At 38.8% G+C, this 16,368-nt stretch overlaps 2 protein-coding genes across 4 annotated transcripts in view; both read left to right on the plus strand.

The window, feature by feature from the left end:
* The window catches only part of cusr (Copper-only SOD repeat protein), a 9,324-nt gene extending 5,922 nt beyond the window's left edge, over positions 1-3,402 (plus strand). The window contains exons 6-9 of the mRNA XM_046047987.1: positions 92-206; positions 964-1,088; positions 2,470-2,550; positions 2,972-3,402. Of these exons, the coding sequence (XP_045903943.1) occupies positions 92-206; positions 964-1,088; positions 2,470-2,550; positions 2,972-3,063 (413 nt within the window). The 3' untranslated portion in view covers positions 3,064-3,402. The remainder of the gene's footprint in view (positions 1-91; positions 207-963; positions 1,089-2,469; positions 2,551-2,971) is intronic.
* Positions 3,403-4,033: 631 nt separating this feature from the next.
* On the plus strand, positions 4,034-15,393 carry xpnpep1 (X-prolyl aminopeptidase (aminopeptidase P) 1, soluble). Of its 3 annotated transcripts, none has more exons than XM_046047985.1 (20): positions 4,034-4,190; positions 5,382-5,506; positions 5,857-5,920; positions 6,521-6,625; positions 6,998-7,090; positions 7,347-7,490; positions 7,791-7,886; positions 9,286-9,367; positions 9,864-10,074; positions 10,309-10,398; positions 10,530-10,580; positions 11,126-11,184; positions 11,664-11,741; positions 11,836-11,907; positions 12,094-12,154; positions 12,299-12,368; positions 13,520-13,693; positions 14,449-14,525; positions 14,727-14,825; positions 15,103-15,393. In XM_046047985.1, exons 2-20 carry the CDS (start codon positions 5,390-5,392, stop codon positions 15,220-15,222), a joined length of 1,863 nt encoding a protein of 620 aa, XP_045903941.1. In that variant the 5' UTR covers positions 4,034-4,190; positions 5,382-5,389; the 3' UTR covers positions 15,223-15,393. The 3 variants fall into 3 exon arrangements, with proteins under 3 accessions (XP_045903941.1, XP_045903942.1, XP_045903940.1); XM_046047986.1 differs by lacking the exon at positions 4,034-4,190 and adding an exon at positions 4,317-5,007; XM_046047984.1 differs by lacking the exon at positions 4,034-4,190 and adding an exon at positions 4,318-5,073.
* The last annotated feature ends 975 nt before the right edge of the window (positions 15,394-16,368 follow it).

Here is a 16,368-nt window from a genome sequence, read left to right on the forward strand (position 1 = left end):
CAAAAAGCCCCCCCCCCCCCCCAATAAATAAAGGTCACAGGAGGAAAAGAAGAAATGTAATTATTGTTTTTTCAAATTTCTATTTTTGTAGTGGTCCACAGATCTCTAGTGCTGAAGAAAGGGGACAGCATCATCGCATGTGCCGACATCCTCCCAGAATCCCCTTCAGCAGAGCAAACCTTTCCCAAAGTGACTAACTTCAGCAGGTGAGTGCAATAAAAATATATCATACTCTGTGATTAATATACTGTCATCAGAATTTTATCTGAAATCTCTTGGCACACTTTAAATTTTGCCCTGAGCGGAAACTGATGGGACCATTTAATGACAGCTAGGAAGCGTCAGGTTTTTTGTGTGAAAACACAGCAATTGATGATGTGCATTGCATTTCTCAGCCTGGCTAGCTGTCAAATGGTACATTTTGATATTGTAAGTGAAAGTGCATCAGTATTTACTATCAAAAACATTTTGAAACATCAACAATGCAGGCTCATGCGATCAACATGATGCAGCCACATACAGGGATTGTTCTGCTTTCAGAGAAGCTGATCAAATGCATGGTTCCCAAATACCCCTTTGCTATGTAACTGGATTCCAGCTACTTTGTGGCCTGAGTTAGCAACTATTAATCGATGATCCATTCAGCAAACTATCCATATAAACTCATAGTGACTTGACCATTTCTTAATGTTTAGCAACAGGAATTTGTAATCGGTCCGCCAATAATAACTTCAGTAATGCATTCAATGATTATGGCTCATACAATAGTTATGTTATGTATATTTGTGTATGTATATTTTATATAAGCATGTGCTTTGAACCCTTATTATTAAGTTTTACCAAGAAGTCATTACAGTCAGGGAAGCGCATCAAACTTTAGTTCAATCATTTCTGGATTTGATTGCCTAGCTAATTATTATATTATGTGACTTCAAAGTTAATATGTCATTTCTTTTTGCCCAGATATGACTTCCGTAGGAGGGTTGCAGATGTCCTGCAGTTGGAAACAGCAAGAGTCAGCATCCTGCCCAGCTCTCCCCGCTCTGCAGCTAATGGAATCTGCCAACAAGTCAGCTTCATGGTATCTGGTAAGGGACACCAGTTACAAAGGCTCTCAGAAAAAAGGATGCTTCCCTATCAACTCAATAGTGTGCCTATTTTGCAATTAAAGGGAAATTGTATGACATTTTTTAACACAATGATTCATGAGTAAAGACAATCCGCGGAAGTGACTGAGTGAACATTCATTCCTCTTCCTCTATTTGCAATGGAGATGGAGATGGATTGGAAATTATACACTAATTTAATGATAAAACCATTAACCATGTGATTAAAATTCCGACAGACACCACCAGTCATAGCATGGTGGCACACAGGTTTGAGCGTACGCTCTTCAAAAATTTAAGTAGCTTACATTCACTTTTGTTAAGTGCTGTGGCCTTGAAAGTATGCGTTGACTCATCTCACCTCTCTAGGGAAGCCCCTATAGTAGTATCATATTGTATCACAGTTATTAACACTGAATGTTGCATCTCCACGGATCACTGAATGTAAAACCTCACTGGAATATCAAAAAGGACATGGTATTGCCAAAAAGAAAAAGCCAAACAAACATCATTCTCATTTGAATATTTTTCCATAAAGACCAAAAGATGATTTCCACATGGATAAAGAATGAACAAAGTAGCATAAAAGCTGATTTAGCAGAGGAAGTGTCGCATACAGCATACTGTCTACATTATGTATTCACAAACACACAGAGGCTGTTGTGTGTGATATAATCTCAATCTATTGGACTATACAGCATGTAAGTCTGTAAAGAGTTCAGCTACTTCAGGCTTTAGGAACCTATCTGCGCAAGCTGTGTTCCCAGGCTGTGTTCATCAGGACAATGAACAATTATGGGCATGGAATAAATCTTTAGAAAACCTGAAATATGGCTCCGTAACCTGATGCTGGAGTTGAGTGTCTGTGTGTTTCATTTTCTGTCCCTTCCTTTGTCCCAGCGGGGAACAGAGAAGTGCCTGTACAGAGGTTTCACACAGTATAGCACAGGACAGGCCCCCACAAGGTGGAGTTTACTAATGCAGTCATTACTGAGAAGGCTTCCTTTTTCGTGATTATGAGTATAACAGCATGCCGCTGAGAGTGTAATGAAAATAATGTTTTCTGTGCTTGGGAGAACAGAAATCATTATGAATTAATGTGCCTGGAATGGAATCACACCTACTCGACAGCCAATTGAATGTAAAAATAAACTTGTTATGTAATCAATCAATCAATCAAGTTGTTATTTCTGAAACATTTTGAAATTCACCACAGCATTTCTACTATATCACATGACTTAATGTTATAAGTCCACAACTGCATTTAGACTCAGCTACAGTAATTACCACGGATAACACAACAGTAATTATGGCTGGGACCGTCTATGTGTGATTAAGCATTGCCACATTGTCTGTCTTAAAGGGGATGTCAGCACAGATCTTCTGAAGTCTGTCAAAACCAGCATGAAAATGGGCATGTTCAGAGAGTCTGTCTCATGTACAAGTAAGTACGCCCCATAATGGTGCATAATGGGAATGTGAAACTGTATGGGAGAACAACATTTAGAAGTCCGGTCTTAAAAAGTTTGATTTGACTTCATTTATTAAAATTTAATCTTTATTTAACCAGGAAGTCCCTTGAGATTGAAATCTCTTTTCCGAGGGAGACCTGGCCAAGACGGCACACCAGTTACAATTTAAATAGAAATACAGAATAGTCAAAACAAACAACAAGCATCACACACAAAGGAATGGACTAAGCCAGGTCACAAGTGGCAGTTACTAGCTCTCTGAAATAAACCAAAATAAATAAACAAATTAACCTTTTGTTAAATAAACCAATAAATAAATATTAAATGGATTTTGTTGGAGAGCGACTGGGCCTTGAATAAACTGTGGCCACCTTTCTGATCTGATGCCCTCAGGAAGTGCAGGTGTGCTGCTGGTTCCAGGAAGTCTGCTTCTTGGCTTGATGTTTGCTGCTGCCTGCCTGCTGCCATCTACAATTTATTCATAGCTCAGAGATTCAGCCACATCAGTCGATCATCATATCGTAAAACTGTGGAAATGTTTATGAAACGTAGCTCACCAAGTGATGATAGTCATCTGATTAATTATCAAGCAAATAACAATTTTCCTTTATTTTACAGCTTTTGTCAACCAATAAAGATCTTGCCATTTTACATTTTGCTTTTTGTAATAATCATTTCAGGCAACAAGCTATTCAACTGTTTAGTTTAGCCTTTATAGAAATGTAATTCTTCTGCAGCATACTGATTATATTTTATTCAACTGTACTGTGAAATGGGTGGATGAAGTTAATGCTGTACATTTTCAGATATCCAGACTTACTGTATGTAAATATCTGGGAAACTGTGAATAAAATACAATAATGTTTGTATGCTTTGTGCCAATAATCTTTTATTTTTCCCCCTTGCTTTGAACCCCTGAACAGCACATGAACAAATGTATATAGTGCTTTATCAGGACAGTAATCCAGTGATTAATATTAAGGGAATAAATGTTTTGTATGCTTCCTAATAAGGAATCATTAAAACGGGTTTGTGAGTCATGCTAAGGACTTAATGGTTCATAAATAATTAACTATTGCTTTATCTAGCTTATTAGTTAGGCCATTAATAAGAACATTTTTGATGTTGCCAGGTTGTGAACAATAAAATATAAGTTAATTTTATCAACTGACTTGGTATTTCTTTTACACACCTTTTATATCAACGATAACTACCTATCTATTTATTGAAGTAATCATGTGTAACCATCAGCCTAATAATTTTGATTTGCCTGATAGCTTTTCCCATCTCCCTATCCTTTCCACTTGTGTTAGGCTGCTGTACTCAAGTACAGTGGTGTGATTTTAGACTCACTGTGTAGTTCCAGTACATGGAATATGACTGTAGCGATATTTAGATGATGTAGGCTAATGTATTCTTCAGTGTATGGATTATGAGCCGAAAAAGAGGCGAGTCTGGATCCCTCTGCGTCTACTGGAAGAAACTGCAATCACGTGACCGCGAACGTCAACAACGAAATGGCAGCCTCCTGTTTTGGAAATTAACACAAGGTCCCAGGCTGGTAAAGAGCGCCTCGCGTTAAAGAATCACGTTTCCACGACGAAACCGCACGGTGTGTATTCAGCATTTCAATGACTGCATGTGGGGGAAGTTTAACGTTAGCTAGCGGCGGAGTGGGGAGCTAACGTGGCACAGCACAGCGCGACCAGAGGGCTGTTGACTGTTTTAAAAAAACGGGGGAAATGGGTGGTCATCCCGCGCCGTGTCTGTAGCGTAATGTCCGTAATCAAAGCTGAGTGAAAATCTTGATTAGTACTTAGTGTAAAATTGGGAAAATTAGCAAGCTACTACATCCTACAGTGCTACCACACCCACAATTAAAATCCATGGCGCTGCAAACTGAATGAATTAACTTATTGTGTGTCACGGGTGGCCTGTTGATGAACAGCGATGTGTGAATAAAAATAAATAGCCTGTCCACTTCAGCCCAAGCTCTGCGTTTTGTAGCTTATTATCAAAATATCACGAGCAACTGTTTAATTGTATTGTTGCTAGTTCGCTCGCAAGTAGGTTGCCAACTTGTAAACAACAATTGCGTGGGGAACGTTTAGCCAATAGGAGAAGTCATCGATGTAGAACACTGCGACGTGATTGGTCGGCTCGTAGAAGTGTATTTTTATTATTTGCACCGCGCTAAACCATCCTGTAGTGGACGTGGATAGTGAAAGAGAATTCACCACTGCACAGTAACCTCTGGCTGCTGTTTTAGGAGATTATCGCAGTGAATTTAGGTCACAGACCTGCAGACACCAGCCACTTAGTCTAGTTCTTTTAATATTTAACTCATGTGACAGTTGCTTAATCAGCATGTTGCAGCAGGTTAAGATCCAGGTGTGGACTGTGACTTTGAGCTCCACGTCAATAGTCAGGTAGGCCACAGTCAGTCACTATCCAGCTCCAGTCGCATGAAATCAACATGGCTTCCAAAAAGTCAGGTAATCTATGGGTGATCAGTTTGGGTTTGACTAACAAGACATGGGTGACATCTCAGTGCTTGCTTTTAAATGGGTCCTAATTTGAAATGAGTGATTTTGAAGATTGAACTGATTATTTTCACTGCATAAATGCCAAGGACTGACTGTGTCTGCGCTTGGTAAATCCCAGCCGCTTTTATGTTAACTTTTGACATTCTCCTCGTCGCACATATATTAAGGGCACTTTAACTCTGTTTTGAAGAAGCGTGGTATCAATAAATGTTACTTCAATTTTGTGTCTTTAATTATTGTGTTATGTTCTGTCTCAGACACAGGCATGGCTCCAAAGATCACAGGAGAGCTGCTCAGGCAGCTTCGCCATGCCATGAGGAATTGTAAATACTTCTCTGAGCCCATTCAGGCTTACATTGTCCCTTCTGGAGATGCACACCAGGTAAGTGAGGTTAAACACGCATGTACACATGTTACAAGACTAAAGTCACTCCTAAACATAAATTAAGACACACATGCAGAAGTTTACAGTAGTGCAGCACTGCAGCTGCTACTCCTGCCTATTTTACTTTATGTGTTCTGATTCACTTCTGATCATCTCATCTGGCCTTCGCAATTAATTGTGGATCTTAACCCATTGCTCCTTCCTTTCCCTCTCCATGCACAAGACCTGATGTGTGAAGAGCAGCAAAGATGGCATTTTAACTGTCTAACTGGTTGAAGGCCACTTCACACTGATTGTTAATGAAGCTGATCTCTCTCTCTGTCTTCTCTCTTTCTGTATGTCTTCAGAGCGAATACATTGCACCGTGTGACTGCAGACGTGAATTTATCTGTGGATTTAATGGCTCTGCAGGTATGTTTTGCCTTTGTGGGAGTGGCAATGAACATGCAGGTGGTTTTTTTTTTTAATTAAAAGGTCATCCCGAGTTAAAATTTTTATGGCAAATTAGAAGCCATGATCTAATTTCCACTGTGGATAAACCTATGACCTAGGACAATGTGATACAGGGACATCCAGCTTTTATTCTGTAAACCACCCAGATGCATCTCATGTTCAATTTAGGTATTACAGTATGATGTTGCTGTAGGTGTACTTTTCAGGTGAGGTGACTCACTTTTGTAAGAAATCACTGTGAACCTGCCCTTCACTTTCACATTAGAACAATGAAAGATGAGAGCTCAGTCACTCTCAGACTGTTCACTGTTGCTATATCAGAGGCATAGATTATGAGAAAGTATAGCCATGGTAAACAGGACTTTTGTACAAATACTGTATATTTTGCTTCTCAGAACTGATCCAACAGCTTTGGATCCAGTCATAGACGAGTGTATCATTGTTCCAGTATCAATTGCACTAAGTACTTATTGTATTTCATATTCATCCATTGTACTGGCTCCAACAAAGCATCTGTGATTTGAAATGTCATATCTGCTTTTTCTGTTTGATGCGCAGGTACAGCCATCATCACAGAGCAGCATGCTGCAATGTGGACTGATGGCCGATATTTCCTGCAAGCCACTCAGCAGATGGACAACAACTGGACCCTTATGAAGATGGGTAATATTGGTGTTTCTGTTGTACATTACAAAAAATACTAAATGCATCTTAGGAAAGTTATGTGAGCTATAAACACAAATACTGATTGTTGAGATTCAGGTTTATTTAAGAGTCAGTTTGTTTCTGGGTATGTACACATATTTCTGAAGTTTAAGGTTTACACTAAGGATTCTGTGATGAGGTCTTACTCTTTATATACAAACCAATCATCACCACCATGATAAACCACCAATCACAGCTAGTCAGAATGCTGTGACCTAATTTGTCCTATTAATGTCTGCAATTTTTAAGACAAATATACTTTGAAGATGCTGTTTGACTGTGGCATATTTTACATCTTTGCGTGATCAGTGTTTTTATAACTTTATCTAGGACTGAAGGAGACACCCTCTCAGGAGGACTGGCTGATCAGCGTCCTGCCAGAGAACTCCAAAGTAGGAGTAGATCCTTGGATCATCGCTGCTGGTAGGTTGCTCAGTGGATCAACATTACTAGGAGGGCAGAACACACAATGACAATCAGAGCAATATGGACACTGTTCTCTTCCCAGAATACAGCAAGAAATATTCTCCAGAATACAAAGATTTTACATTTTGGAGGTTTAAATTTAATACATTTTTAAAAAATGATGTACAGAGTGCACTTAGTTTTGCCTTGTTAATGAAATATTGTGTTTTTTGCCACTATTTGTGCATCTTATCACAATCTTCTGATGTTTTAGATCAGTGGAAGAACATATCCAAGGCACTGACCAGTGCAGGCCACTCTCTGGTGGCAGTGCAGGATAACCTGATCGATGCGGTCTGGATAGACCGCCCAGAAAGACCCAGCACACAGCTCCGCACCTTGGGATTGGAGTACACCGGTCTGTGCCAAACTGGATTAACACCATTATTATATACATGGTTATTTCACAGTAGCTAATTAGGGTTTGTTTCAGAAATATTAAAATTATGAAATATAATATATTCTTGTGGAATGAATAAATTATTTTAATGTGAGCAGAAATATTGCTCTTAGTTTTGATTATTATACTTTTGATATTACTTTTCTTATCTTTTGTTTCAAAGCTAGACAAAATAAAGGGTCAGTGTTAACTAGTAGATATACAGGCTTTTGAAGAAAATGAGGTGCCATGTTGATGAGCATTGCTGTCCTCCTATAGGTATGTCCTGGCAAGACAAGATCACAGCGCTGCGAGCGAAGATGACCGAGAGGAAAACGACCTGGTTTGTTGCCACGGCGTTGGATGAGATTGCATGTACGGTTCATTTTTCAGAAATGCACATTACTGTAATTGCTTCTGCCACAGTGGTAACTGAACACAGTAATGGAGGTGTCGAGATGCTTTACTTAAACCAGCAATGTATAGAATTACAGTAGCACAAAGTGGAGATATTTAAGTAAAGTTAATTTACCAGGAACTTCAGAATTGTACTTAAAAAAAATAAAAAAATAAATAAAAATCATTAGATTTACATAGCGCTTTTTTAAAACTCAAAGACGCTTTAAAATAATTATTAAAGATTAAAGTAATTGGTTAAATAAAAGAAGAGAAGGGGAGAGAGGGGAAGGAAGTTAACTGGGTAATGCAGTCTTGAAAAGGTGGGTTTTGAAGGATGGAATGGAGTTAGCCTGTCTAATGTGGCTAGGGAGGGGATTTCAGAGGGAGGGTGCAGCAACTGAAAAGGCCTTGTCACCCCAGGTCTGGTGCTTTGTCCTGATGGTTTTTTGTGTTGAGGTGATGTGTGGAGGTGTGGCAAGGGAGGAGGTCGGTGAGGTACGGAGGGGTCGGGTTGTTTAAGGCTTTGTAAGTGATGAGTAGAAGTTAAAGTAAAGTGGTTCCTGTAATTAACTGGGAGCCAGTGGAGTAGACTTACTTGCAGGACTTGAGTAAATAATCGTAGTTACTTCCCAATTAATTGCACAAATGGGTTTTCCTAAATTCACTCTCCGCAACCTCGCATTCATTGTTCATGTAACTGGACAGCAAACATTGTGTTTTGCCCTGGACATTTTGTAACCATATAATGTGTGAAGTGTGAAACATGTTAGTGGATTTAGAAGTACGGCCAAACAGAGAGCCTCTTTTGTTGATGATTAGATTTTGTCACATTAGGTTTTAGTGGATTTTAGTTATTGCTGTGTCAAACATGCAGCAGCCACACCAAACATCTCTTCTGTTACATAAGTCTGCTCTGATACATGATCACGATCCAAGGACCCAGGGACGCATGGGTGTCCCTCTAGATGCCTATTTGAGCACCTTGTTCAGCATGCCTAATGGGCTCTTGTTTCTGATTGTTTGGTCTGAAAAATTGTGTTAATTATATTAATGCTTATTGTGATTGTCATCAGGTCGCATTCAGACTAGAGTGATTCAATGGGCATTAAATTGAAGGGGATTTGCTCAGGCGTCCACAAAGGATTAGTGACAGTGTAATAATAACACTCATATTTAACTCCAAACAGACTGTACTGAGGTTTTAGTTGAGACATAAAGTATTACAGAAAATTATTTTAAGGTAACCGTTTTCAGTGTTGGCCTGATGGGTTTAAATAGGAGAGATAGTGAAGTGGCTACTGACATTGTCGCTGCCAATATTATTTAAATTTTATCTGATGTTATTCAAATAAAATGTTTTATTTCCTTTTCTCAGGGCTTTTCAACCTCCGTGGTGCCGACATAGAGTACAACCCAGTTTTCTTTGCATATGCCATCGTGGGGATAAACACAATAAGGTAATATGATATAACACAATGCAGTAACATACTGGCTTGATCAGTGTTCTATTAATTACCTTAATGCTACTGACTTGAACTCCTGAAAAGTGCAGTCAATATAGAGACAATTGCTTTGGCACGTACACACAGTCCAGTGTGATGGTCACAATAATTATAATAAGGTAAAAGAGATAGTGCTGCAAAAGTTCAAGAATCATAAATATAAAATAAAAATTTACAATCAAAAAATAGAGCTGTGTTTAAAAAAGGATAGACTGTGCAAAATATTGACCAAAGAATATGCCTGAATGTTCTCAAACCTGTGAAGTACTGAATGGCCCTGCATTATAATTTCACAGGCATTTTATGAACTTTAAAGGTAATTTATTCTTTGCGGGAACTAATAATATAATAATATAATAATACACATGATTCCTTACACACATTAAAATTGGAGGTACAAGGTTTGCACCTGAAATTGTGTCTTTGCTGAATTGTCTCTTCCTCTCTGCAGGCTTTTTGTGGACTTAAAGCGTCTTTCTGATCCCGCACTGAGAGACCACCTGCAGCTGGACTCCCCCAGCAAGCCTGACCTAACCATCCAAACGTTCCCGTACGAGTCGGTCTACACCGAGCTCCAGGCCATCTGCGCGGCACACGGCCCGAAGGACAAAGTGTGGATCTGTGACAAGGCCAGCTGTGCTCTCACACAGGTCATCCCCAAGGTGAGAGTTCTACCACAACCACAGATCGTTAGCGTTCAGAACATAGGTTACTGTCTCTGGTGTTCACAACAGATACATAAAAATAGCTAGATTGTATCTGGATTGTTTTTTCCTGAGAATTCAAGAAGTTGGTTTTGTTCTCCAAGTATGAAAACCTGATCAGATTATAAGATCTGGACTTGTATACCTAATTTAATATACTGGACACATTTTGACCCTCTTGATCTATTTCAGGCTCACAGGACTCCAATTCCCTACACTCCACTCTGCCTCGCCAAGGCTGTGAAGAACTCAACTGAGATTCAAGGCATGAAAATGGCCCATGTAAGAACCTTTGGACCGCTTGAATAACTTTAGTGTACATCTCCTAATCATTGACTTTATGACTTCATAAACTGATAAATGATTTCCCCTCACAATAGCGTTTCACATCTTCCCCACTTGTCACCCAACAGATCAAGGATGCAGTGGCCCTTTGTGAACTCTTTGCTTGGTTGGAAAAGGAGGTATAAATGTTTTTATTTTTCTGAAAAAATAACAGATTCCTCCAGTCTGTGAATACAGACTGGAGGAATCTGTTATTTAATCCCACTGGAATTAAAGAAAATTTAAAAAAGGCTAGATAAGTTTTTAAAATGAATGGATAGGCTAAAAACATTTATGATTTTTATATTCATCAATAACCCTTATCTCTCTATCTTATCTTAAACACCTCTTGTACTGAAGAAACCCCTGTTATGGATGTTTGTATTGATATAGAGCTACTGTATTATCACAATAATGATCAATTAATTAACATTTTGATTCTCAAAATTACTATATCCCTAATTTTGACCAATACACCCAAGCCTAATGATTTTTTTTTATTCTTACATTCTAGGAAACAAATCTTAAATGGTTAGTTGTTTGTACATATCAATGTGAGTGTGAAAACCCTGTGTTTGGATGGAGCTTTTACTTAATCCGACCTGCCCTTGAACTGTGGAATATGACACTGTTGTTTTCCGTAAGTATTTCCGTATAACTAGGTGCTGCGATTATTTCTTATTAGATTCCAAAAGGAACAGTGACTGAGATCTCTGCTGCTGATAAGGCGGAAGAATTACGAAGGTGGGTTTTTTTTACCTCTTGGATGTTTTACAAACCATATTGGTTTTCCTTGTTTGGTTGACAAGTTCGTCCAGTTTAACTTTGTGTAAACCTTCATACATGAATGGCATAAAAAGGTGTTTCATAATGTGTAGTGACTATTCTGAACTTATACCCCCCTCTACTGGACGTATAGCATAATGTCTGCTTCAAGGCCTTCATTTCCATCCATCCATCCATCGTCAACCGCTTATCCTGCTACAGGGTTGCGGGGGGGCCTTCATTTGAAAATGTTTTATTCTCTCAGTAATATATTTATCACTCTAAAAGTGTAATGTTTTTAATCATAGACACGATTTTTACATTTAGTTTTTGTGAATAATAGAAGCTCTTACCATAGTATTTTCCCTTAATAACACTGAAGAGATCCTAAAACATTTCAACAGTTCATTTTCATAGAGTAATAGTTATTAAATTGTGTGCATTTGTGTCTTTTTCAGTCAACAGAAAGAATTTGTTGGCCTCAGTTTCCCCACAATCTCCAGCGTTGGTCCAAACGGAGCAATTATACATTACAGGTCAGTTGGCTAGTGGAACAGATGAAAGAGTGTTTGTTTTTGTTTTTTTAAATAAAAGTTTATCCACTACTTCTTTTCCCCCTTTTCCCCTTAGACCTCTGCCTGAAACCAACAGAACCCTCTCCATGAATGAAGTTTACCTGATCGACTCTGGAGCTCAATACGTGTAAACAAGATAATTATTATACACATAAAATGTGTTCAGACTAACCTGCCATGTACAGCATATGTCTCAGTTCAGTCAATCCTCACCTCCTTGCCTGTTGATATCAAGAACACAGACAACATAGGAACAGTTGTGGTTTTGGTGCATTACACTCATACATCTGCATCCATATTCTGTCTTTGGCAGTGATGGGACCACTGATGTTACACGCACCATGCACTTTGGGACACCATCTGCTTTTGAGAAGGTAAACTTTGCTAGTGCTCACTGTCAAAAACTAAAGAATCAGTGTAGTGTCATTGACTGAATTTATCCCAACACTGATTTTATTTTATTGTATTGACTTTTATTTTATTTTATTGTATTGTGTGCTCTCTCTTTTTTCCTCTAGGAATGCTTTACCTATGTCCTGAAGGGACACATAGCTGTCAGTGCTGCCGTTTTCCCCAACGGAACAAAAGGTACTGTCCTCTACTTTGACACAAGGGTTATCTCACACTGTAGTATACACATATTATGTCATAACATGTGCAGCATTGACAAACCGCAAAGCTCAAATGATTCACTGAGGTATACAGTATTTCTTGATTATTCTGTTGTTTTTAGGCCGCTGGTGATAGCTGTGGCCGGAGCGAATATGTTTTCGGGCTGTTTGTCCATTTGTACGTCCGGCCTTTTCTCTGGAACCCTTTAAGGGAATTTCTTTAAATATGGCACAAATATCCACTTAAACTGAAGAAAGAACTGATTAAAATTTGATTGGCATAGATCAAAGGTCATAATGTCCTGGAAAAACACTTTTTTGGCCATTTTTTAACACCATACCTCAACAGAAGGGGAGATTGTGACCATATTTCACGGCCGTTTGAACTGAACAGGTGACACTTCTGTCTCATTCTGAATTTCAAGCGTCATTGGAGCGCGCCTAGCTAATCATGATCCAGTGAGTGAGTGAGATTTAACTACAGCTCATAAAGATGCTTTACAACTAAAAAGAAAAAAAGAAAACCAAAGCACCGCCTTTTGTGTAACTATACTAAATAAGAATCCCATCTTTACACAGTAATCAAGTACATATGTACCTGTTTAGCAAATACATAGATAATAATCCGTCATAAATCAGTTTAACAACCTATACTCACTGGAATCTTATAATACAGTGATATCTACGATTTAGCCTAAGAAATGCACTTTATATGTTTTATTTAATTCTTTCCATGTATTCACTGTTGTTAAACCTAAAGCCAGTTTAATTACACTTGACCCTTATATTGTAGCTTTCCCATGGGGTCTATCAATTATAAGATGCAGCATGTCACAAAGTCTGAGAAATAGTTTCTTTTTTTTTTTTGAGAAATAGTTTCTAAGATATTACACTTGATGTGGGGAAACAGGGTAAATCGTAGCTATCTCTCATTTCATCACATGGGGAGCAAATGTTTTTCATACATTCCTGCGTTCAACTTCCGCCATGCATTGGTACAGGCCAGGGGGAGCAAGCCAGGCCAGCAGATAGAGAAAAGCACTCAATTTCACATTTGGGAAAAATTTGGTTGAAAAAACAATGACTTTTTAGTGTATCTCTATCTCTAACCCTCCGTTCCCTCCCTAGGCCACCTGTTGGATTCGTTTGCCCGTTCAGCTCTGTGGGAGTCAGGGCTGGACTACCTTCATGGTACTGGCCATGGTGTGGGCTGCTTCCTGAATGTTCATGAGGGGCCCTGCGGCATCAGCTACAAGACCTTCGCCGACGAGCCTTTGGAGGCCGGCATGATCGTCAGTGACGGTATAAGCATGGTCAATTTAGCCAATCAACATTACAGTAGCAAGACTCTGTAATGTCTTTTAATTCATACTGTAAATGGTAAATACTTCTATTTTGGTGGACTGTCATGAATTTACAATGTTAAGATACACTCATGCACACATACAGACTCTGCTACTGAGAGATGTTGGTCAGCTTCTTCAAATTGCACCTGGCGATGTTGCTATTAAAATTGCAATTTAAAAGAGAGCCAGGGCACTGAAAGCAATTCATTACACACTGTGTTTGCTTTTTCATCCTTTAACAGCGATAGCATATGGCCACACGAATGGCACGTAATACCAGCTGACTGATGTGTTTATGCCTTATTTCATATTGGAGAAGTTAACTACAGGCCTTATGCAAATGTCACATCACTTCTGACTGATGGAGCTGACTACAGGCTTACAGAAAATGTCACCAGTGCCACAACATCGGGCCATAATTAAACAAATCTTCCCAAATGTCTCAGTAGTGTCATAAATTGGCTTTACAGGCTGCATGTGTTTCTTTTCTTCTTAAATATGTAACATAGCCAAAAACACATAGACACCCTAATGCAGCTGATTGGTAGTTTAGTCATTTGTCATGCTGGAAAAGTGGAAATCTTTGCAGAAGTTAACGCACACACACACACACACGCACACATACGTTTCAGGCCCTCCTTCTATTACTTTGTGTTTTTTGTGTTTGATTATATTAAAAATTTTCATCTCAATTCTCCTCCTTTTTTCTAGAACCTGGGTACTATGAAGACGGATCTTTTGGCATTCGTATTGAAAATGTGGTCCTTGTCATACCAGCTAAGCCCAAAGTAAGTAGTTTAAATCACAACCAGGCCTAATAAAAGTTTAAATATGCAGAGTTGAGTTAAAGAGTTCTCTTCAAACTCCGATTTCTCAGATATTTAATGCTGTAGGAAGAAATAAAGGTGTTCTTTTCTATGTTTGATCACAGTACCAGTTGTAACTATTATAAGGGAAATCAGCATGTTTTCTTGTCTGTTTGTGTTCAGTACAACTACAGAAACAGAGGTAGCCTGACATTTGAGCCCCTCACTCTGGTTCCTATTCAAGTCAAGATGATGAATACACAGCTACTCACTCAGAAAGAGGTAAGGAATATCCAGTGTGGTCCAGTGGTTTAATATTTTAAATAATCAAAGACAAATTCATCCCCATAAAAAAAAAAAGAATCTCAAAAGGTTTTTATTGGCAATGCGACAACACACCAAATGTATTTAGCTTAACATGACATATAGTAAAATCATGAACTATGCGTTTGAATGTTTGATAAAAGCCCCAACTCTTCCTATTACATAATGCGCTACTTAAATACATTCTCTTCATGGTTCGACAGTTCTTTGACCGCCTCTCTTTTCCGTTCCGCAGCGCGACTGGGTGAACGAGTACCACAGGAAGTGCCGGGAGGTGGTTGGAGCAGAGCTGGAGAAGCAAGGCAGGAAGGATGCACTGGAGTGGCTGATCAGAGAGACCCAGCCAATCGTCTGAGGGTTGACTCTTGTGCAGTGCAGTCCCTTAGCCCAGAAGTACTGTACGATCAATTGCTCTGCAGTGATAATCGTTTGTAATTTTTTCATCTTTCTCTGTATCTCACACTCCGCTTCTTTTGTAAAGCACATTGTATCAGCAGTTTTATTAAAGATCAATAAAAAATCTTTACTAAGTTTACTGCTTTTCTTGAACTATGACGACCTCATGTTCAGCCTGGCAAACCTGCATTTTTGAGGTTATCTAGTGGAGGTTTGTGAAAGGACTTTGCAAACCCAAATGCAGAATAACTTCTTAAGATGTAGTAGTCCCGTGGAAAGTGAATACAAGTACATAATTGACTTGTGATGATTGAGTACAACATCACTATGTACAGTATTGAAACACTATACCAATATGCCATTACAGAAAACATCCAAAATTTATACGTGATTATTAGGCCTCAATGTAACTAGTAGCATAATCCTGTACTTACATTTTGTACCTGTAAATGCCATACATAAATACTTAAATGCATTTTCTATCTTATACAACATTTACTAAGCCATTGACAAAACTATTTGCTCATGAACTTGCATGTGTTACAAACAAAACTGGCACTTGCTAATAAAAACAAAACCAATCTTCCATAGCTCTACTAGTTGTATCTTAAAGTCCTGCATTTATATTTTAAAGACAGAAAACTGTTGATATGCTTTCTGTTGGCTAAGACTGGCATCCATTGCAGTTGCATGGTTCAGCATCAAATGCACATCCTTGTTTGTTCTTGCACCCAACCACATCTTTAGTTCACGCACTTTTAAACTTACTCTGGAGTTATTTGTCATGAAAAAGTAGATTGCAGTTTTAATGGGTACACCTGTGATTTAGCGTTGTGGGACTCACAAGAGACAGATCTAAACAAAGAATGATCAATACTGAAGTAGCAGTGAGCAAAATATCCTACATTTTAGTCCCTAGTACTTGGCAAGCTTTCAAACAGATCCTACATTTCCCATAATGCAGTTCGATAGCATTTATTCTGGTGAACGCCCACATCTTTCTAACTTCATCCCGCAGTCTATAATGTGGACTTTCTGTGTCGTCCAAGCCTGAGGTAGCCCCTATGACATCACCATGACATCATTAGGGTTTTTTTCTCAGACC

The sequence above is a fragment of the Micropterus dolomieu genome, linkage group LG04, assembly GCF_021292245.1.
Source record: "Micropterus dolomieu isolate WLL.071019.BEF.003 ecotype Adirondacks linkage group LG04, ASM2129224v1, whole genome shotgun sequence".
Classification (NCBI taxonomy): Eukaryota; Metazoa; Chordata; class Actinopteri; order Centrarchiformes; family Centrarchidae; genus Micropterus; species Micropterus dolomieu.